Consider the following 25,048-nt stretch of genomic DNA (forward strand, 5'->3'; position numbering starts at 1 on the left):
ATCTTTGCGCAACTTATGTGACGCTTCTACAAACAAACATTTCGGATTTCGGCAGTGGCTTTTAGAGTAGGTGCCTCGTGTTTCGTGGTGCTCCGTGGGCAAGAAGATTAAGTGGGCCTCGCTGTACACCTACACTACACTTACACTTTCTGTTACATTTACACGTACATACATTACCTTCTTTTTTATACTCTTTCTTTTTCGTTCTACACTTTCCAATTTCCCTTAATTTTTGCCCTGTTCACCTTGGCTTTTCGCCCTCTTTCCCTGTCTGAACTTCTTTCCCGATTTTGACCTTTTCCTGATTTTGACTTTTTTTCCCTACTTGTGTCCTTTCTTCCCGATTGTGTCCTGTATTTTTTTTCTATTTTGACTCTGAATCATAAATCATGTGTTTGAGGTACACATTTCACTATTTTGCAATTGTAGCACATATGACGAGTGAGTTGGCGCACCTACTTATTTGACTGATAATAGTCATTATATAAAGACAAAGACAAACAAACATTTCAATAACACTGGCAACAAAATATAAGGGAGGTATAACATTGTTAAGTTCTTATTATATTTCAATTCACAATGGCTTTTGAGGCGTCTGTTAAGTTGGAATTGATGTGCAAAGGAGAAATTGCTTATGACTTACCTCAGGAAGATCCACTCGAAGGGAAAGGGTGGACATACGAACTGATGACTGACAACAAAGAGTTAATATTATCTACAACGGTAGGAGATGAAACAATGGACAAGGATACACCTATGTGTTCTTTGGATGTGAAACTAAACGTTGATAGGGTAAAATCAGAATTAGCAGTAGAAGAAGACCCTGCATTTGAAAGTACTATAGAAACGCTAAGAAAAAAAGTGGTTCAGGGGACTTGCGCGTCGTACTCTAATGACTCCCAAAAATTAACAACAAAAAGTATAAATTCAGTTCGGCCAGAAAGGTAATATTAAATTTTTCATATAGCAATTTGCTCAGATGGTAATAGTATACATGAATTGACCCTTGTTTTCGTTGCTCCAGGATACTTCTTACTCTTGCATTACGTAGGGAAATGATGTTATTTCATGTGGAAGTGGTAACAGAACACAAAGGAAACCCAGATCATGTTGTATTCACACTCCAATATAAAGTGTAAATACACCCTTATGTGTGTTTCTTCTGTGTTCTATTACCACTTCGACATGAAATACCACAATTTCCTTATGTAATGCAAGAGTAAGAAGTATCCTTCAGCACAAGACATGCGATATGCGTTAAATCCCCCCCCCACACTCATAGATAAAGTACAAGGGCACTACACATGCAGATATAAAGTACAAGGGGAAATGTGAGGAATGAAAGTAAAAAGACAATAAGGAGCAGAAAGCATTCATATCGAATCACAATCAAATACTAGGAGGATAAATTCGAGCTACTTCCAAGAGAAAGTTGTGAAACCGCGTTTCTAGGGAATACTTTTTCTTCATAAGAAAGGAGGCTACATGTGCGACGAAATTATGTCTGTTGTTCCCAAAACTCGCATACCTACCACATACAGAACACAACGTACCCATCCGAAGCAGCGAGCTTCACTAGTTTTTTATTTTGTACTTACTTCCAGTAGACGATGCACCTGTAACCAACATTGTTAACAACACGAGGTTACATAAGTTTTCCTCCCTCTTCCTTCTTCTGTCTTTCTCATACTACTACACCGTGCTACCTCGTACCAAAAGAACACCTACCGTCAATATGCCCAGACCCATAACTAGGAATGGCATCTGCACGGAGAACACACCTATAGTTAGAGTTCCAAGATGTAATACGATTAGCGAGGAATTTTCCTCAATTTATACACGTAATTCTAAGCATTATAGTTCGCATGGAAATTACCAAAACTAAAAGTAAACATGAAAAAGCAAAGTTTGCGTTGCATTCTCTTCAAGAAAACCTGTACGAAATGACCCCCAAACCTCCCGTTCTGTCTGCAAACACCGCTAAGCAATCACGCTTGACCTGGTAGTACTCGATACACCTCAGTCATTTGAACATCACAATCCGTCAACATAAATGAAGTCAGAACAACAACAAACAGATACGTTTTTTTTTTATTTTCGTATCAGTCGAGAATTAAATGAAATTCTCTTTGTTACCTCCTAGTTAAGTTCGTAGATACTCAATGAATAATCACTGAAAGTTTGAGCGTCCAGCTCCTTCGGGAACTGACCCGGTTTTACGTCTACTATATCGCTTTGGAGGTTAAAACCAATACTTCACGAGAAATATTTAGGTATGGGAGATATCTCGAACGTAAGTCAGTAACCTAAAATTTAGAAATGGGATGGCACACATAGACGAAATGTATACCAAATAAAAATAATAATAAGATCAATACCACCAATAGAAATCTTCCTAGTTCATATCTTAATAAAATAAGTATTTCTTTATTATTGATTACACATTTCTCACTAATTGTTGCACATATTTGAAATATGGGTGCTCGACAATAATATTTATATAGAGACTTATGTAAAATAACAAATGGTGAGAAGGGTATTTATCCTAGAATTTTCCAAATTTAAACGTAATGTATTATATTGGAACAAAAACTATGGACGTTTGTGATTTTACCTAGGATTAAGCTCAAATGGGTCTACCCTCATTTTCCGGAGGGCTTCTTCAAGCACATAAGACAAAGAATAGTTTAACCAACAATGGATGTTCATTAATTGTAGAGGTCCATACATCAATTCATTTGATAGCTGCACTCATTTCTTTCAAGGAAGTCGACTTTTTGCATTCCCAGCCATCATTTCTAGGGTATGTACCTCGATTTCTCAATATATGATCTCTTTAGGGGCTTAGTGAACATACATGATATATGAATTATTTTACAAACAACGCTAACCAGCATGTGCTACATGGTCGGAAAAATAATATTGCCATGCAGATTAGGGCATTACGCAGAATGTTCGTAAACGAGGATAGCGCAAATATCTGTATTTAGGATAAACTTACATGTCTTAAGCGTTGAATGTGTTTTTGTACGTTCCTAAGTATTTTATAGACAACATCCTGAAATGCTTTCTTTGCTTGTATATTTGTGTTCCAAAGTAACACAATATATTAGGGACGTAATTTCCTAATTATATGGATTCCTTCATTCCCAAACATTTTTCTGGTTCCGTATCATGATTTGCCACATTGAATTTTGATACCTCATTTCGCTTACAGTGGTTACTAGCTACCGTAACACGGGGTTACTTTGCATATCGGGGATTTCTTCCCAGAAAATATGAAAAGAGTTTCACAGTCCTCTGTCGTAAAGCCATGAACTGTAAACAGAATTACCCTGTAAGATAGAACATGTAACTGTATTTTGGCCATAATGTTGGGGGTTAGCATCAGTTCTAATTAGCGGGAGGGTTTGTTGTACTGGTATGGAAAGCAGTCACTGTAAAGACCGCCAAATTTTAAAAGAATTTCCGGCAAATTTAAGTCAGTTTCGTAGAATACTTGTGTGCATAATGTGACTGATGTAATAGTTGAAATTGAAATGTGAAACGTTTCATAGGGGGTGGGGTTACTTTGTCACAACATACGAAAACGTATGTTGAATATACGTTTCTGTGCAATGTTTTCCCTTCAGTATTTAAACATTTTTCTTTCTATACAAAAGTGCATGCATTTTATTAATACTGATATTAGAATGATGGTACCGGTATCAGTACTTAGTTTGAATTATCGATATTTGTAAAGAAAATTATGTGTTTTCTGATACCGAGCCAGGAACCATATTCTAATAGTTTAGCATACGTCCCACAAAAGTGCCAACTCACGAACAAAAAAATTGATCCTCGTGAACTGATTTGATTTGGTTATTCCTTTTGTCCAAGAATATCATCCGAACCGTCATCAGTGGAAGATTTACGGGGTTTGTAACTTTCAGACAGAAGCCCACCCAAAATTGCATGATTTTTTTTTAAAAAAAGGCAAGTACTTAATTAGACTCAAACAGTAACTTTAATCGGTTCTTATTTATTCAGTCACTTCTTGGAATTGTTTCTGCCTGAGTCACCTGTTGGAAGAGTTCGTTCCTTTTGTGTGACGTCCTTTTTGAAAGATTGGTTGTAGTTCATATTTTTCTCAGTAGGTGTCTCTGTACAGTCATATGCTAGTTTGTTAGAGTGACGTCACATGTTCTGTCTGTTTGTATGTGTAGAATGTTGTGAGCGGATAATTGAATTTTCGTTTCATGGCGACGATCGAGTTAGCAAGTGCGATTGAGAAACCGTAGCATGAATTTAACACAAAAAAAAATTGAACTTGCCGTTTTTAAACAAGTTTGTATTAGATTCGGATATGAACTCATTTGGCTTTGTAGCACTGTGTGCTTTAATTCAGTTAGAGAAAACCTGTCATGGTTGTGGTCGAAGGCTGAAGTTATTTCCGACGTATGGTAAAAGAGGGCCTTATTGGTTAGTCTTTTTTGTAATAATAATAAAATGTGCTCGTTTCAATAAATTGATGTCTGTGCTGAAAGGAAGATTTTTCAATAATATGAAATTGAGTATTGCGCATGTTTTCTTGCTATCTTATTTTTTCGTGAATGAGCAATTATGAGTTCATTGTTCATGAGAACGAATTTGCTCGTCCGTGCGTCTACAATTATCAGAGCAAACTGGTTAAAAAATATTGAGAAACGTTTTCTTGCAATTGGTTCAGCTTCCAGAGAATAGGTTTCTTCTTATTTAACTCTCTATTCAAATCTGAACTGGTTCAAGTTAACCATTTTGAACTTTAACGTTTATCGCTGCACAGTGAATATTGTAATATAGCGAGAAGTTTTTGTTTGTAAACGATTCAGCACCTTAACACAATTTTACTATTATCCAATGTATTTTACCGAAAACGAAGATGGTTCAAATTTACTATTGCATCCAATTTCAAAAGTAATTTTTTGTAGAATAAACGGTAAATGCTTTCATGATGCTGTTTCTTATAAATTTTTCAGCGTCCCTCGAGTAGATTCAATTTTCTCGATTAACCCAATAGTCAAACTGAAATTTCTTCAGACTAGCCATTAGTTTCAGACTTAGCTAATGAAACCGTAGAACGGAACGGTAAACGAAAACGATAAATGATTCTCCGAAATGATCCTGTGTCTATACACAACACATAATGACTGGGTAGACGCTCTGTCAAAATGGGCTCTTTTCCAAATTGTGTATTGCTGCCAGTTTCAATACCGGTATCACCGTTTATTGCTGTAAAACGAAGACGGTAACAGGAAAGGAGAAGCGGTTTTCTGTAAAGAATTAAGCGTCTCAAAACAACATATCGCTACTATCCTGGATATTACTAAAACTACTGGTTTCAAAATTCATCTCCGTAGAAAGAACACTGTAAAAGCTATCAGGAAGCGACTTTTTGCATAGGATGATGCATTGCAAGCATAGGCTCCATCTTCTTTATAAAAAATCTTAATCAAACCAAACCAGGTTATACTTCCAATTTGAACTTCTATCGCCAGAGTACGGAAACATAGCAACGAGAAATTCTTCAAAAAATAATTGAGCTTTGAACATAAAATGACTCTACAACACTCTACCAATAGAAGAAGTGGCTCAAATTTAATATTAATTTACGTTTCTATAATTATTTCTGTATGACAATCGCGGTAAGAGTTATGGGGGTGCGTTTTACAATAAGCTGAGCGTTCTATGATAAGGTTCCACATTTTCCACTAAGCCCTATTCAAAGCGGAGCTGTTTAAATTATGTAATAGCGTTTGCGGTGTTAGTATTTGTCATCGTAGGACGGAAACCATAACAGACATTAACAAACGGTTTGAGCAACTGATTGAGGGTCTGTAGTGGACATATTACAACCACAGTACGTTACAAAGTCGGAAGTTGTTGAAATTTTCTAAACTGGTAGTTTCAATAATGATTTCTTTAGAGTAAAAACGATAAGGAAAATTGAGATACGTTCTCGTACAATCGATTCAACTTCTCAAGTGTAGGTCCATCTCCTCCGTCCACTCTCTATTCAAACCGTGAGCGTTTCAAACTAGCCATTTCTGATTTCAACTTTTATAGCTACAGCGAAGTGCGGTTTTCTGGAAATATTTCAATTTTTAAATTGTACATATCGTGATTACCACAGAGCTCTCCCAAACACGAACGGTTTTCAAATTTACTGTTACATCCGATTCGATATATATTTTTCAACTTTCGTTGCCACAGAACAACAGATAACCAGAATCAGTTTTCTGCAAGCTGTTCAGCGTCCGAATTTAATATATAATGACTATTCACGACACTGTCATATACGAAAGTAGTTCAAATAAATCCAATTTCAATACTTATTTTCTTAGTGGTACAATGCTAAAATCTATCATGTTGCAGTTTCTTGTAATGGATTCTGCATTCAAATAGTATGTTTATTTTTTCCGTTGAAATTCAATTTAAACTGGACGTGGTTAAAATTATCCGTCTCCGGTTTCAACATTTATCGCTACAAAACGAAAATGGTAACAGGTATGTAGCAGCTTTTGTTCAGTAAGTGTTTAGTAATCCTGTTATCTAATTTTCATAGAGAAAAACTGTATAAGATGTCGAGCAGATCTTCTGCGATCAGATCAGCGTCCTAACGATACCTTCTATCTTCTTCCTTAACATTCTATTCAAGTTAGAAATGCCCGACGGGAGCTCATGTGGTTCGGATTCCACGTTAATCAGTGGGTCTACGCTGAACTTGACGTTAAACCCAAAATCAACTCAACTCAAATTAGAAATGCTACAAATTAACGTTTTTTTTCAATATTTATCTCTATAGAATTGAAAGAGTGAGGGATAACTAGTAATAGATTTTTGAGATGGATCCAGCGTCCAAGGAACAGATTCCTTGTTTGATTGTCTTACTATGTGGGAACAAATTGTTACAGAGGTACTACCTCAAGTTTTACTATTGAATTCGCATATTTTGGAAGTCTTAGATTCACATGTGAATCGATATTCACTTGTTTAATTTGGGTGTTGTATTACATGTTTAACACACCCCACCATGTTGAAACCTTTAGTCATGCAGAAAAAAGTTGTAGCTATGTAACAGATATTTGGCAGAAGTTATATGAATGGTTAATAAAAAATGTGTTGCCTTCACACTCTCTTTTTCACTGCCATGAATTTTAACCTTTATCCTGATTTGAAATATAATTTTAATACTAGCAATCCTGCCATTTTGTTCGTTTTTCAGGCAATGATGTATGTTTGAACCACTACAAGATTTTACCATTCCGACATTCACGTTGCTTATTTCTCACATTCAGCTAACACCGTATCAGTTGTTCATAAACGCAAAAATTTTACGAATTTTGTAACTTTTTGAACTTTTTCATTATAGTTACCTTAGTGTAAACATAATATTGCTGAGAGATTTTTGAACACTTCTTTATTTCTTTTTTCCATTTCTATGCAATATTATCCCGCTTCTTTCCCACTACTAACTAGCATATAAATAAAACCTCAAGATATTAGCTCTGAGGTAAAACCAGGACTTAGAACAAAACTGTAAGTTTATGAGTTTGATTCCCGTTTGAGTCATTTTTATGGTATGTGATGATATATACCTTAGTGCATGAATAATTATGTCAGTTAAGTTTCGTCCAGTTCAGCAGACTTCAGTTGACACTTATCACTTTGGAGGAGAAATTTGCTTTAGATGTATAATAATTTTTGTAATTTTTGCTTGTTGCTCTAATCAATGGAAGAAATTTAGTTGTTAGAATAGACGAATCAAGCAGCTAGTTTTACTTGCAATCGATCAGGAAGGAGAAAATATCTGTTGATCGGCTTTACAAAATCTCATCAGAACTATGAACAATTCTACAGAAAGTCCACATTGAGAAAAGGATGATCATCTCTTTTATCTCAAGAAATAGAAAGAAAGAATAGTGATTTCCATAATCTAGTTTGATCTACTAATCCTCATAAACATGATTTAATTTTTTTTAACTATTTGCTTCGGCCGCAATTCTATGTATTGGTGATACTATCTACCTGCACAATTGTGTAGGTCAGGGCAGAAAGTGTTAAAAATGGTTATTAACAATCAGCAAAAAGACGTTAAATTTTGAATAACTTACTTAGCGTGAGATGAAATAAAGAAAGTTTGCGTGCTATATATATAGTTTACATTTACAGTAGGAAGACATCACATATTTTTACACAAATAATGAAATCGATATATCTGTGGTAGGCGGGTCACGTCGCTTGCGTCAGCAATATGCATGTGAAGTGTGAAACTCTTGTGAAAGGTTGGTATGTCAAAAGCGATAAGATAATATTATACAATACTATACTCTAAGAATTGGCTATAATAATCCAAGTTGGCATGGTTTAGTGTAGGATGGTATCCAGTTGAGAAGTTAAATTTATGAGGTGTGGGAATTCGGGTTTGGTTAATCACTGGGTGAATGAAATTCGTATATTCTTGAATGTATACTAAAATTTAAAGTGAAGTATATATTTTACTTTTTAAGATTTTAATATTTGCTGCTAAAATTACACATTCAAAATTATTATGGAAACTTCAAATGAAGGTCACGTTTGTTGCAAATAATTGACTCTTTCGGCCTTCATTCTCAATTTCGCGAACGTATGCTCAGTATGTTGTACTTTCTTGTAACCAGCGAAACAAACATCTGATCACGAGGGTGCTACCTCTGCAAGAGAATGTGCAGAAAACAAATGCTTAATTTCAAATTTTGAATTTCACTGATAGTAAATACAACCAGGACCAGCACTAGTAATAATCTAAGAGTAACGAAGGTGCTAATGGTTGTCATTACCGTAACGTGGAATTCTGGAATCATTATGTTATGTGTTTCAAATGAATACACAAAGATTCCAAGAAATTGAAACCTCTATGCTTCTCAAAAATATTTATTTAATTAGGATGTATCAGACGTAGCTACATATCAATATACGCAAAATTTACTATCTCAAGGTATCAGACTTTATAAGAACGCAACTAGAAATTGGTATACTTAATGAAATCAATTACTTTGTGAAAAATTTAGAAAGTTGTTATATCGTCCCTTTGGTTCTTTGTAATCATAGTTACAGTTTCTTGTAGCTTCAATTGGAAAAAGCTCTTCCGATTTCTAAATTTTCTAACACAAAAAGTTATGATATATAAATAATGTTTGTGACAACGGGTCTCTATATTCACTTATAATAATGAAATGTTTATTTACCAGAGCACGAAATAAGTATTTTGGTATGTACCTGAGATAACTCTGATATCGTATGTATCGCGGCGGTCAAAAGTCTGTGACCAGGTAATGGCGACTGCTTTGAAACAAATGCAGAATATGATAATTAAATCTGTCATATATGTAGTTTTGTGTGCAGAAGATACACACTTCTAGGTCATGGTGAGTGGTTGGTGTTAGTGGGTCATGATGGTGGGTCGCAGTGGGTCGCGTGCTCTTGACCCACGATCGACTGACCCTCCGACTCAATGACCAACTCTAACTGTGGCACTTTTCGGAATATCCGTACAAATTTTGAAAAAGTTCCAAACGATGTGTAATGGTTACAATTTAGGTTAAGTTATTGCTAGTCTCCTCTTTAATTTTTGAATGGAATTACGATTCGCCATGACATTTTTCTGCATATTGTTTTTATGAGAAAACGTTAATGAGGAATAGAAAATAAAACTGTTTTTCGATTGAAATTTGTTTGCGTTAACAGCTTGAAAATGAAATCGCTTAATGTTCAACAATTATGCCTGTTAGGTTAAGGAAGACTATAATTGAAGCAAGTGAATTATGATGGACGGATTGGTGGAATGATGAATTGGGAGTGTCCCGAGAAAACCCACGAGCACTATGTTATCCGTCTGAACTTTACTTGACTTTGGAACAAACCAGGCACCCCTCCCACCAGATTGTTTAGTAGGGAGGTCTCACTTTCAATTCCCATAGGAAAAGCCTTTGAAATATAAAATACTTTCAGTGTATCTGTGTTCGTGTCCCTGTCGTTCAAGGTTATTGAAATTACCTTTAAAACGAGAATAACCGAATATAATAGAGATAAGTTACAGAGATACTTCCGTCTTTTTAAAATTTAACTTTGAATTTTCTGGACTGCGCTATTTTATCGTGACCAAAATCAATGATTCATGGTTGATAAATCATTGGAATCGTAAACGTTTGCAATTTCCTACATAGATGAGTGATTGTTGACTCTTACTTAAAAGAACGGTCTTAGGTTAGTGGCTTGAGCTTTCTCTTAGTGTGTTAGGGTTTTGCGGTTCGATTCTGCGAGGATATTCAGAAAATAATTATAATTTAGAATGTTCATATTTCTGATACATAATAAAATTAAGAATTGTCAATTTTTCTCGTTTTTACAAGTTAGAATTGAAATGTCTTCCTTCACAGGGAAAGAGTAATTAAATGACCTCACAATATACAATCTCGATTTCTACTGTCTGAAAACTTCGCTTGTTTCGCAAAAAATTCATGAATACAAACAGGTTACTGTTGAGGCCTAGGTGAGTCATAAATATGCCTGAAACGTCATTGTGTAATTTTTAGTAAGCTTTCTTCCACTCTTACTAGAAATAATAATAATGTTTTCGTTCGGCATTTACAACAAGTTCCATATATTCGTTCAAGAAAAATTGAAAATAATAACTATTCTTTTTTTGTATATTCTGATAATATATCAATATAACGCATACATAATCCAATGTCTCTTACCCAAACAAAGGGTGTTATTTCGAAAGGGTATTGTGATGAAGACAGATCATACTTAGCTTCTGTTAATGCATCCGAAGGTTCGATTTTCACATTATCCAGTAGCTGACACCTTTTTCTTATCTTTTCTTTGCACAGTATCTCTCATAACTCAATTCATCGTTATATAGGGTCCCAAGAATTTATCTTCATTTGCGTAACTTCAGTATGTTTATTTGCATTGCACTAGGACGTAATATTGAGGTATCAAATATTCAGTAATAACAATAATAATTACATTATAGACAAAAAAATCCGTATGAGGACACTTTGTATTAAAGCCTGACGTGTAAATCGCCCGTAGCGTAAGCCAGAGGTTACAAAATAGTCGGGATTAGAGAGAAGTGTCAGGACCAACAGCACATACCCTCTTCATACGTTCCTACAATTAGCTAAATGTTATAATGGGAAGTTTCCCTACCACTAGCTAAATATGACGCAAAGTTTCCTTACAACTAGTTAAATGTTATAACGGAAAGTCCCTACAAGTAGCTAAATGTTTTAGCGGAAAGTTTCGAGGGAAATTTCGTGTGGAAATTAGGGATTCTGAAATCACAAGAGCCGTAAGAAAATTTGTTTTTAAGTAATGGTTATGCCGGCTAAGCTACAAAAGACGTCGATGATGAGAATGAAAGAAATATTGGAATAAAGAAAGTGGGAGGAAGCGGAACCCAGAGATAACCTATGAACACATTGTTTGTTCAGCATTAGGCGGGAGTTGGGTGGAACACGTTGTACCATTAAATTAACAACACTTCAGTAATAATAATAATAATAATAATAATAATGCTATTAAAAGTTTTAAAGTTCGCAAAACTTACTTAAACTGAGGGGTTTCGGGGTAGGGGTTCCGCACCTTCATGAGACACCACTACAGCTACTCAAATTTAAACGAAAGCCTTCCGCTAATATTTCGTGTAGAAAATATTTTACTATACGTTTTCAGGAAAATATCCGTAATAAAGTGAACTGAATATAATTGAACACTAGAGCTTGTAATAAATTAACTTGTTGAGTTTGCAGATGTAATTATAAAAGCTTAGCTACAAGAATGTTTACACAGATCAAAATTGAGCTCTGACACAAAGTAACAAAATAATGGGAAAGATTCAGCCTACAGAGGAATTGTTGCTTAAAGAGTTGCTCACACAAATTCGAGAATCGAGATAAGGCGAGAAATGTTTACGATACTTTTCGTCTCGTCTCGATTCTCACCTCCAAAGCATGACGATAATGTGACTTAGCCTTGTCCCGTCTTGAATTACAATGTTAAGTCTCATCCCGATTTTGTTTGTTTGTTTTAGAATCGAGATAAGAATTTCGTCTTTTCATGGGCAACATTACACAAAACCGAAATGTTTTTTGCCTAATATCACGTTTCTGCTTGTAATGGTATGACCTGAGCGATTATAGGTTTTTCAATTTTTAAAAATTCTTTATGATAGTTATTATTCTTACTACTATTGTTCCTGAAGGTTTGACAGTTCAAGTGTTGAAACAAACTAGTATTCAAAAATTTGAATGTAATAAAGTGTGTGTTATCGCCATCAAAATTTCTAAAGTAAAAAAAGATATGCTCGACGTGTATTCGATCGAAGAACCTGCAGATTACTGGTTAAACGCCTAGACTACTGAACCGCGATCATTACGCTGTAAATGAATCGTCTTTAGTCTGGTTACGTTTCTGTAAGTTTCTCTACCTCAGTTTGTAAAGTTGTATGTTATTTTTTTTCTTCATATCAAAAACATTTCTTGTTCCTCTTACGGTGATATAAGTGAATGATCTTCGGTACAGTTTGTATTAAGAAGTTGAGTTGTTCTTAAACCTTTGGATCGTAAGTTTGTTTTTTTTTCTCACACGAAACTACAGATAAGACAGATTTCTGGTCAAAGACTTATAACCGCCACGATATAAATAATTGTTCAATTTGATATAGTGAAAGAAACTAAAACCTCTTATTTTGAGAGTAGAGAGATATGGAGACTTCTCAGTGGTACTTCATTTAATATTTCTAAAATATTTCATGTAATAAACCAAATTAAGCTTTATTTAATTATGAAATATAGCGATTGATTACCGTTTTTTGTAGTTACTTAATAATTATCTCCATTCACATTTCCCTGGTTGTTGAATTTGTTACAGGTGCGATAAGATATTAGCTTTGCACGGAGAAGAGGATACGTTTATTACAGTAAAGGGAGCCATTTCTCATTCAGATGAGGAATCACATATTTCGTTACAGTTTGGCAAAGAAATTCATCGATCACGTTTGTCAATACATATGCTGACACAGGGAAGTGAAGAGCGTCATACGTACGAAAAGAGAGATAAACGTTTTAGTCGAAGTTCAACTTTGTTAAGCGGTAAGCTAGTTTATGCAGGAGAAAAATCCAACAGATGCGAAGAGTGTGATAAGGCATTTACTCGACGTTCATATTTGGCCAGACACATGTTAACCCACACAGAAGAGAAACATTACACATGCCAAGAGTGTGGTGGGGCATTTACTCTACGCTCAAATTTGGCTAGTCACATGTTAACTCACACAGGGGAGAAACATTACACATGCGAAGAGTGTGATAAGGCATTTACTCGACGCTCAGATTTGGCCAGACACATGTTAACCCACACAGGAGAAAGACACCATACGTGCCAAGAGTGTGGTAGGGCGTTTACTCAACGTTCAAATTTGGCTAGGCACTTGTCAACCCACACAGGAGAAAAACACCACACGTGCCAAGAGTGTGGTAAGTCATTTTCTCAACGTTCAAATTTGGCTAGGCACTTGTTAACCCATACAGGAGAAAGACGTCACACGTGCCAAGAGTGTGGTGGGGCATTTACTCAACGTTCACATTTGGCTATGCACATGTTAACCCACACAGGAGAAAAGCACCACACGTGCCAAAAGTGTGGTAAGTCATTTTCACGACGTTCAAGTTTATCAACACACATGTCAATCCACACATGAGTAAAACATCACACATGCCAAGATTGTGGTGGGGGATTTAATCAACGCTAGACACCTATTAATCCACACAGGAGGAAAAATCTCACATATGCTAAAGGTGTTGTGAGACATTTAATCAACGTTCAAGTTTGGCTATACACATGTTAATCCACACAAGAGTATAATATCAGAGATGCTGAAAGTTTGGTATGGGATTTAGTCTAGGTTCAAGTTTGGCTACATACAAGTTAATCGAAACAAGAGCAAAACCTCACACATGCCAAGAGAGTGGTAAGTCATTTAAACGACGCTGAGAATTGGCTACTCATTAAATTAATTCATACAAGAGAAAAATCTGACACGTGCCAAGACCCTGGAATGGAATCTATTCAACGCTCATACGTGTTGATCCTAGTGATGTGAAGTGGGAATATTCCTGGGAAGAAATTTATTTCCATTACTTTATCTTCGAAATTATAAGAACAATACGACTAATTACTTTATTTTTATTTATTGTGACTTAGCTGTAGGTTTTAAAGAATTAGGAGTTTAAAAAATTTAAAATTATTTGACAATACTTTATATAACTAATAACATGATTTTTTAAGTTCCATTTTCTTTTGCACTAGAAAAGAATAATTGTTCGCAGTTCACATTTGGCCAAAACTACGAAAATGTAGGATGATTTACGGAAGAAACGAATTGATAGTAGCGTTCAAGTAGTCAAGAAAGTATCGAACCCATTTTTTTGGGAGCAGTAGTTGAGTTGTACAAACCGGAAAAGCAAGTCAGAATGATTTATGTGTGAAAAGAAAATGAATTGTCGTTAACTAAGATAGAAAAGAACGTGCCCTGCGGTTCTGTAACCCGCCTTCACTCGCTAATGCACGCTTGCCAATACTACCTAAAAATTTAATATTGGTAATGTAGTTTAACAGGAAACCATAAAACAACAACATCAGAATTGAATATCGCAAAAAAGTAGGTGCAAAGTCAGACCCGCTAAACAATCGCCAAAAGTAGCGAAGTACTAATTTATAAATGATGAAAAGAAAGCATTTTGTAAAGTAATGTAGAATTATGTACAAATACAAATGAACTACTATTAATAAGCCGTGAACCACCGTTAGTATTAGACATAAGTATTTCTCATTTCTCTGACTCGAATTTCTAAAGAAGTGCTCGGTCTTTTAGATATGAATTAACGCATGGAATTTCGAGAAATGGGCAGGAAGAAAAGTCGTGTGTGGCAATGTTACAAGACAAGAAAGTGTCTTGCAGATATTGTGAACATACATATTTATGCGCAAATGTTGACAAAATGTTGGGACATGTATGTTCTGGCAGTTACCCAACCTAATTTGTTTTTACCATTTAAAAATTTAATATGTTTATAATATCAGTAGTGGAAGTTTAGAAAATCCACTAACAGATAAATTTGAACTGTTTAGCGGTTTAAAAGTATGTGAACTTATTATACGATTTTTGAAACATATTTACTTTGATAGAACATATTGTAAATAAATATCCATTTTGCGTACTCTCTAAATATAATGAAATATTAATAAAATAACATCGTTCAGAATATATATTCTAAAGACTCTCTTGGGGACAGCAGTAATAATATACTGTGATATAAAAACGAATTTAACTTTGAAATCATAATTGAGTAACAGAATGCAATTTTCTTGATTGTACATAAATTCCCGGAAAAGTCCCACTTTTGGGAATCTTTCCGGGAATATTCCCGAAAAATATCTTCCTGAGAATTTACCCATCACTAGCTGAGCCACACAGTACTAAAAACCTCACACGTGAAAAGATGTGGAAAAGGATATAGTCTACGCTCAAAGGTTGAAAGGCATTTCAATACACACGTGAAAAACCAGAGATGCAAAGATCCTAGCATAGCATTTACTCAAGGTTCACATATAGCAAATTAAATGTTAATCCACAGAGGACAAAAATTTCACAGGCGCGGGGAGTGTAGAAAGGCATTCACTCGCAGTTCACATTTGGCAAATCGCATGTTAAAACACACAGTTCAATGACCAAACTTCAGTAGGATTAAGCTTGAAATCAGCTTTGTCAAGTCACTTAACTAAACATAGCATATAGAAAAGAATTTGACGCATTCACAGCTTATTAAGTCAAGTTTTCTAAGAAATGCTAACTGCACGATAAATACCCTGCTAAATAGGTCTACAATAGAATTAAATATTAAAGGAATCAGACCGCATGAAGCCTTTGAAATATCGTACTTGATCTTTGTAATGGAATGTAAGTTTTGGAAGACAAGTTGTTAAGTCTGTATTTTGGGGTCAGATGTTAGGGGAAATTGGTTCTGCATCTACTCTGCGAGCGGCGCTGCTGCTTTGCCGCCACAGGGATTACTGCATACTGAAAGGATGCTGACAACGAGGAAGATTCGGGTGACAATTCCACAAATGAATGTTTATATAAAGATAAAAACTCCAAATATACCAATTCTTGAGACTTCTTATATGTAAGGGAGTTATGAGCAACACGTTTAAGCGACATCGATAATGAGGATCTAGCGGGAAAACATGTTCCATTTGTATTCCAACATTAGGACTTTCTGGACCATCTACGTTTTGGGTGTACCTTACTGGCGGGTACATTTTTGCGCAGGTCCGGTTTCACCGCATATATTATTATTTCCCGTTTCCAGAACATTCTCTCATGCTCATTGACAGAAACTGAGTAAATTAGGGACAAGAAGCGATCAAAAAATCAGGTCCTCGTCCCATCCAAATGGATCAAATTCATCAGCCAAACTTTACGTTAAAATCGTATTAAGGTTGCATGTGTAAGAAAATGACTCACTAATAATAGGGATCACAATTGCAATCCAGTTGCTTACGTCTTTGATTTCAAAGCGGCATTAATGGCATTCTTATCCTAAGTCTTAAAGACTTTTCTGGAATATATGCTGTATGGTCGGAGAGAGAGTGTGTAAGAAAAGTTCGTCACACAGTATCTTCTACTCTTTCTCGTTCACAGTCGTTTCTGAAGCGCGGGATGATGAAAAAAGAATGTGCATGTGGGTTGTTAAAAATGAAGTTCGTAGTTATGTTTTGTATTCCTTACCTATTCTTTATTGTGTACTCAGAAGTTTTTGAGTATACTGACTTACCAACTTTTCACTCATTTTATAAGAAAAGTTGTTAAATCAGATTTTAAATTTTATTCAAAAACGTTTTGTTTATCTTATAAGTATGTGGTACTCTAAGACAACGTCACACCTCTCGAACTAACCAGCATACAAAATTTTAGTCCATATCATTAATATATCGGTATTACAAAATATTTCTATAAAATTTAAGGCGCGATCCTGCAAAATCTAGCAATAATGAGTTAGCAACTTTTGATTCTAGTGCGTCTTTTGATTCGCGTTCAAGCTTGGCAAGATAAATTTTAATATACACAATTGGAAAACTTCACACATACTTCGAGTGTGGAAAGGTATTTGGTGTATGTTCAAGTTTGGCAGGACATTTTAATACACAGATGAAACTCTCACACATGACAACACACAGGTGAAAACAAGATTTATATGGAGCTGACGTTTTGCAACGCACATCTTAAAACAAACGGGAGAAAACATATTATTAAATACTAAAAAAAAAAATAAAGCTTTCTAAGTGTGTAGAAATGACTTAAAGCTTATATTTCGCAACAGATATATTAATACAGATGGGGAGAAATTGCTCGTGGCAAGACTATGTAGAATGGTATAATCGAAGTTCAATTTTTGGGAAACATGCTATATCATACAGGTAAAAGATGGCTGTGCATAATTGTAAAAGGCTTTTACATGACGTCCATTCAAGTTACACACGTGATAAAATATACAAATGCGAGAAATCTTAGTTGTCAAAAATGCTATATAATTCGTTCAATATCGCGTATCAATCTCACGTACTGGTAATTCACGTTTCCGCTCGCGACGACGGCAATTCGGCCGTGATCGATTATTCAGTTTTTTTTTTTTTAGCATTGTGTATCATGAAAAGTGTATGTTTTGGAGAATTTAGGTTTAGTAAATTAAGGCAAATCATTGTTGACCAAAAGTGAACTTTTAGATTCAATTACAACACTGCTAAATATGAATGAACACGCTGAACAAAACACAAAAGTACAGAATCCCAACTAATCAACATCCATGTCACTGAGCTTCTTCTGGTAATGCTGATATCTATTGTAGGGAGGAGTAATGATTGAGTGCTTTTTCACATGTTTTTCCACAATATGTGGATTCAAGGAGGGTTCAAAGTTAATCATCATCCACGTCACTGCCCTCTTTCTGAGATTGCTGGCATGTATTGCAAGTAGTGGTAATTGTTGACTGCTTTGTGAACACGTTTTCTCCACAATCATTACATTCAAGGTGAGTTCTGTTGTTTTCCCTTGACCCGCAGATGTAGTAAATATATATCTTCGGATTACTTACACTGGTTCGTCATGGGTAGTTAGTTTTCTGTATTGTGCCAAACACACCAGCAATTTTTTGCAAAGTTGATATTTTGGGAGCAGTTTTTGGGTTTGCATTTATTAGTTCTAATGCTAACTCGTACATATATAGTCTTGTTGTCTTATTTTTGATGTTAGGACAGTTAAAACTGAAACAGCGACTGAAAAATAATACATATGAAGTAATGAAACTTTTAAATAATAAAATAATGAAATTTATATTTACATTTTTATGTAAACGTGAAACAAAAAAATCACGATTTGGCTCCCTCTGACGGCAGATAGGCCGCCCACCCTCCACTACCAACTTTGGAATTTTACTGAACGGGAGGTAATGTCTTTGATTGATGTTTCTCCTAGAGGATTGATGTTTCAGAGTAGCGAGATATTGCTTTAGGATAACACATAACTTTCTAATCCACATTTATAAATGGGAGAGAAACGGACTGTTTTTCAAGAACAGGAACTGAGATCTCGATTCCATGGTGGTCCCGGATTTTCTGGGACAAATGTCAACCCTATTCCCCAGTGATGAAAGTCACCTGCTGCAATACTAGCTGATGCTTCTAGATGTACGAATAGAAAATGTTTTTGTTTCTGCACAGAAAGGAGCTCCATGTACTTCGTGGGTAGAACTCTACGGATGCAGGTGGTTCACATGTATGAATGCAATACATCAATGTATCAAGTATTGTCAAATTAGATGAGAATCCTGAAATGTAGACCAGTCATGTTATCATTTAGGATATGTACACATAGAGCAAAAAGTGTCCATTCAATACCTAGATTCTAAATTCACTCACACGCAACCACATATGTATATTGTATATGGGGAATGTGCCAATTCTCAAAAAATATTGACAAATGATTTATTTGTGTAGTGAATCACTTCGAATGTGTTGTATGTGATACACGACATAGAAACGAAAATACTAGTTAAAGAAAAGAACGATTAATAAAGTTTTCTTTTTCAATCGAAAAGTTTCAATAAAAAATTTTTGTGTAAAGTTTGAAACAAAATTCTCTTTCCAAATTAAAAGAAAAAATAGCGAATTGCTCCAATTAGGTGAATCGATTCATTCTGATCAAAATTATGTTAGTGATGGTAACATTGTATATGAAGCATTTAAGTGTTTCATAAGCATAGCTAGAGTTTAACGTCCCTTTGAGCAGCGAGGCTATATGAGACAGGACCTACTGATTACTATGGACTCCGAACAAGATCTCCTTCCGGGAATCCAACCCAAGTCTCCCTCGCCAAAAGCGGGTACACTAACCGCTTAGCCATGGAGCAGCTCTTAAGTGTTCCATCAACAAAACGCGTTATTCTTTGAATAACGATTTTGTTATTTAGCTATTCTTTGAATAAATAGACGTAACCTAACAGCTTACGGGAATGGAAAGCAGTGCATTAATCGAACTCAACGTTCCAACACCAATAATAGCATTTGACAAACAATATAGAAAATAACTAGCAATAAGTATCTATTAAGCATATTCATATCAAACTTTGATATATTGTTATTTATTGTGGCTATTTACACTTTCTAATTAATAAGCTTTTCATTATTGTATTTTTAAGAAGGATTTAAAGGAAACTCCTAGAAAAATCGCGAACTACAATGTATGTTAAGACAGAGTAAGAAATAGTCGTATCTCCTGCATATGTCAGCAATCATGTCGTATCATGTTTACGATGGAATTTAGAAATACAATGTAAGAACTTGACTTTCTCAACAAGTGAATACAAAATTAATCGCAATCTCATAAGTAGCTTTTAAACTATCACGTGACCGTGATCTCATAAAAATAAATAAACAATCAGGATGTCACAATATTGCGCTGGATAATTTTACTCTTAAGAGAAAATAAGATAAAGCATCTAAATTCATGCAGATACATGTATCCTATTTTCTTTTATTTTGATAATTTCTGAAATTAAGGCTAACTTCTCCCGAGAATCCATATAACCCTGTCCTGTAAAAGAAAAGTAACTATTTACCCCTTCATACTGTACTAAAAGATTATTAAAGAGTTCGCATTAACTAAAGAAAGAAAATTGCCAACTTCACATTTTCGACATTTTATTTACCTTTAAAAGGATGAGCAAAAAGTTTCAAGGATATTTTTCATACCCCGGACCATAGTCCCTGATTCATAAATCCCGCGTCAATGACGCCATACCATGTCACGTACAGGGGGAATTTTCAACATCCCGCAGGGAGCAGGTCGACATAAGACCACGTGACCTATGGTACTATACCTTGTCCTTCATGGCGGATTTAATTAGATATTTCCTACGGGAGAGAGACCTAAGAACATGTGTCATCTAAGAACCAATCATAATCGTCACGTAATCCAAAACCACCAATCAATGTCAATTAAGACGAAAACCCTTCATAATTACTACGATATTCTAATTTCAGTACGTAAAGTTAAGAATTCAAAGTTCAGTATTTCAAGCCAGAACACTTTCCATTTACATTTGTATTCAACTTCCATCTTTCTTTAGTGAATAAACAAATTAACATTCTTCTCCCTCTTTATTTATGTTAACTCCTTTATAATGACTCCTTTAATCCTGTATCTAAGACTATTTAGTCTCAAAGTATTTCCATTAACTTAAGCTGTAGTACTTCTCCACAAGATCTTAATAACATTTCTTCCAATAATATATCTTTTTTGTTCCACACTCGTGAACTTTTGAATCTTTCTCTAATGAATATTATTGTACCTGAACAGTATTCTACAATTCTTATCCATAGATTTGCTTTCTCTCTCCTCTTCTACTTTACCCACGACACGAACAGCTTCTACTCCCTGTCGTGAGCTTTAATTTCTAGTTGTTTAGGTTTCTTTTTAAGCTTAGGCTTCCAGGAAATCGATGAACTATTTATTAGTAAATCTGTCTCCGGTAGCTCCATACTATTAGTATCACCAATGTGGTCCAAAACTAGTTAATTGTTTCATTATTCTTTTTAAATTCTTTTATCTTATGACGATACCGGGATTCTCTTCACGCATATAGTTATGAAATGGTTTAGCCAGAAACGCATCATCCCACAAACCGGATACTGATTTATAAACTGGAAAAGTCTGAACTTTTACATAGTTAACTTTATCTTTTCTCCCTTTTTCTGCTCCTCTTTACAATTATCCTCTTTCAAATGATATATTTGTTTCTACACATTTCTTATGTTTGTGAACTGTTATATTTAGTCCTTGTTCTCAATGTATCTCAGTTTTCCTCTATTGTTTGCATTAAGATGTAAGGACAGTACCTGTTCCTGTAACTATATGCTTTGTCTGTTTACCTCTTGCATCAACCACGATATGAGATTATACTTCTCGCTTACTACACGTATCCTAATTATTACATTTCTGTGCAACTGTAATTGTATCAACTCGATAATACATTGTGGGCCTTATGCAGATCGTTCTAACGCGTGATTACTGACATACAAAAGAGTTCTACTAATATATTTTTCTTCCAGTAGTCAGGTCTTTAGTATGACGCTAATCATACGTCATAATGACTCAGCATAACGCCTTGCTTGAGTAAGATTCTGCTAAGCCTAAGATTAGTATGTAATTTTAATCTTTTAATATTTCAAAGCACCTCTTTTAATTTGTACTAAATATCAACCAGATCAATAGACGACACATCACACAATTATTTGCTTACAATATACAATCAAGGTTGAAAATGCTCACAAACACACAATTATTTAGAACCTTATACCGGGCATTGTTATTTACACCACTAACGATAAACATGAAATTGCACCTGAACAATTATATTCTAATTTTACTACGTACAGTTAAGGACTCAAAGTTCAGTGTCTTTAGCTAAAACACTCTCCTAACCTACATTTTCTATCCAATAAAGAGACTTTTCGTTATTAGTAGAATTACACAACAATATGATACAATGAGTGGTTGCTACGAGACACATTTGCAGAGAAGGTTAGGTATAAGTGAAAAGGCATGTTTTGAGAGTTGTGGTGCGGCACTAATGTTGTATCCAAAACCCTTCTGCATGTTCCATTTTTCTAGGTATGGAATCTATTAGATGGACAACAACTCTTTCCCCTACCTTCAGTCATGCCTCGGAAACAAGACCCCATAGGTCATCATAAGTTCTTAGTAAATCTACCTCGGATCAACTGTCCCTTGAAGTACACTTCACCTCTGTCCTCATGTTTTCTATTTGATTGAGGTATGCACCATGGGGAGACCAGTCTATTAAATCAATCTCAGGCTGCCATGTGTACTCTTTCTGAAACATACCAGTGTGTATGTATTGTATACTGGTCTTACTGGAACTAAATGACATAATGAAGCTGCAGTACTCGGACTGATGGCACCATGATCATACACGTCATATGTAAGTACTGAACACTGTCCAGATGCCCTTCAATTCTGTGCAGTTATTCTCACTGCGACTGGAAATGGAACCTCAACATGAAATAGATACATGCAGGGGTGCCCATCCCCCCAAAGCTGATGGCGCACTCCCCCCAAAACTAATAATCTTTTTCCTCCTCAAGTCCTCTAAAAACAATTGCCCAGTGTAGCAGTAGTTTTTATAGTACTAATAATTGTTATTTTTGTTGTTGTTTTTACTTTCTTTAGTAGTATTATAGAATGCTTGTTGTAGTAGTATAGTAGGGGCAGTAGTAATTATAAAAATGGCATTACTTTTATTAGTAGACTTGGTAGTGTACAATACTAAATATGTTCTATAAGTATATTGAAGGGTATAAAAACTTCTACACACTGTGTATGGCACAGGTATTCTCTTTTTTACATTAAGTAGTATTATTTTTTTCTTTACAAGTTATTGAGTTTGATACCAAAAGAAAATGTTATCCTCGAAATTAGCCTACAAAAAGAAGTGATGTCCAACAAAAAACATTCCTGTAAAAGAGCCAAGTATGAGTGGCCTTAAAAAGAATTGAAATCACAAAAATAGGCGCCAAGTTCCGGTGGCAACAGTTACAAACACTTACTGGCTCACTTCAAATTTCGATTTGAAACTTGGCTGTTGTCTGTATGGTTACCACTAGCTCACAGTTATGTCAAACTACTTTATAATTTTCAACAGACAACATAGACAAGTTTAAAATCTAAATTTGAAAGTGATTTCTTGAGTGTTTGTAACTGTTGTTCTCCAGAACTTGGCGCTGATTTTTGTGATTTCACTTCTTTTTAAGGCCGCTCATACTTGTTTTTTTTTTACAGGAATAATTTTGTTGGATTAAATTACTACTGGTCGTGTTGGTGACATTAAACTACCCTTGATGTCCTTTATAGAGTAATAATTTTTTTCTTTAATCACTCGACATAGCAAATTTGTCTATAATATCGCTGTTGGGAATGCATTCTAAAATGTCTTTTTCGGAAGAGAGGACAAGCATGTCGGAGAGCCATACATCTCCCATTCTGCTTCTTAGTCTATTTTTTACAATCTTTACCTTACTCATAATCCTCTCTGCTGAGCAACTCGTTGCCGGTAATGACAAAAGTATCTGGTATAATATAGTTAGGTATGGAAAACCAGACATATTCAACAAACACCTGTAAGGCCTAATGAATCCTTTCTTCACCCACTGATCCAGACATATCCACAAAGCGATAAGCCGACCAGCCCATCATTTCATATAGCAACTTGTGAGGTACATCATTCATAGTTTGTAAGCAGGGGGTAGGGGGATTCATTCTCGAGATTAAAAAAAAATCGCATCGTGTTCTGACGACAGCAAAATTACTTATTCGACATTAAAGTAAAATTCTTCCCCAATTTTTTTATTCCCCCAATTTTTTTTCTCGATGACCCAACTTGCGCTATTCATCCCTAATGTGGGCGGCCCTTCTATCTTAAAACGAACCAACCTTTCCTTTCATACGGGTACTTCATTCATCGAGTACGAAGCAGGGGGTACGGAGATTCACCCCGGAAAATTTTTGAAAATTACCTTCTCAAAATCGTATTTTAATGCTATTCCGACAGTAAAATTGCTAGTTCGAAAGTAGAGTAAAATCCCCCCCAAAATTTTTCTCAATGGCGCAGCTTGCGCCATACACCCCCCCCATGTGGGCGGCCCTGGATACATGAACACTGCATATACTGTGACTGCCATACATCCAGCATAGTATCTGGTGACCCTCGGACGATACACAGAACATTGACCGTCATTCAATGTTTTGAGTATGGATTAATCTGAGAATATTGCCTTTGTCCGGAATTTATAAAATCAGGTTTCGTAGCAAAACCGTTTTCGCACCTACAACTGGTGTGTCGTCTCTCCTTTGTATGACTTAACACGTACATGCTGAAAGCAAAATTTGTACTCAATGCTTTTTATAATCAGAAAAAAAACAAGATTTACCATCTGCATGGGAGAGCGTGAGTTTTTTTTTTCGAGATAGTAGCTTTCAGCGAAAACGTTTTCATATTCAGAGCATGGGTATCACTTTTATCAGCATGATAAACCATATGGATTTTTAATGAATGTTCTTTTTAAAGAATTACTTTTTACACTCAGTACATGAGAGTGGTACTTTTTTGTATGTTTTAGCATGCGCCTATTAAGATTGCATTTCTTTTCAAGCTTTCTCCACACTCAATGCCTCTTTGAAATTTCTTTATAATGTAATATCCTATGTGATGTTATAAACAAACAATTCCACGCATAAGTGTTTACAAACACCACAGACAAGAGGATCTCCCACCAGATGGACCTATAATCACATGCAGACGACCGCTTCTGTCCCCTCCTACGGAGCAGAATACGACATCGGAGCAGC

General features: G+C 35.3%; 1 protein-coding gene across 1 annotated transcript; it reads left to right on the plus strand.

Annotated features, from left to right (window-relative positions):
* The first annotated feature begins 495 nt into the window (after nt 1-495).
* On the plus strand, nt 496-19,207 carry LOC145674858 (uncharacterized). Its single transcript, XM_081745093.1, has 2 exons — nt 496-944; nt 12,937-19,207. Exons 1-2 carry the CDS (start codon nt 580-582, stop codon nt 13,763-13,765), a joined length of 1,194 nt encoding a protein of 397 aa, XP_081601219.1. The 5' UTR covers nt 496-579; the 3' UTR covers nt 13,766-19,207.
* Nucleotides 19,208-25,048: the final 5,841 nt, after the last annotated feature.

The sequence above is a fragment of the Thermobia domestica genome, chromosome 18, assembly GCF_964235325.1.
Source record: "Thermobia domestica chromosome 18, izTheDome1.hap1.1, whole genome shotgun sequence".
NCBI classification, from domain to species: domain Eukaryota; kingdom Metazoa; phylum Arthropoda; class Insecta; order Zygentoma; family Lepismatidae; genus Thermobia; species Thermobia domestica.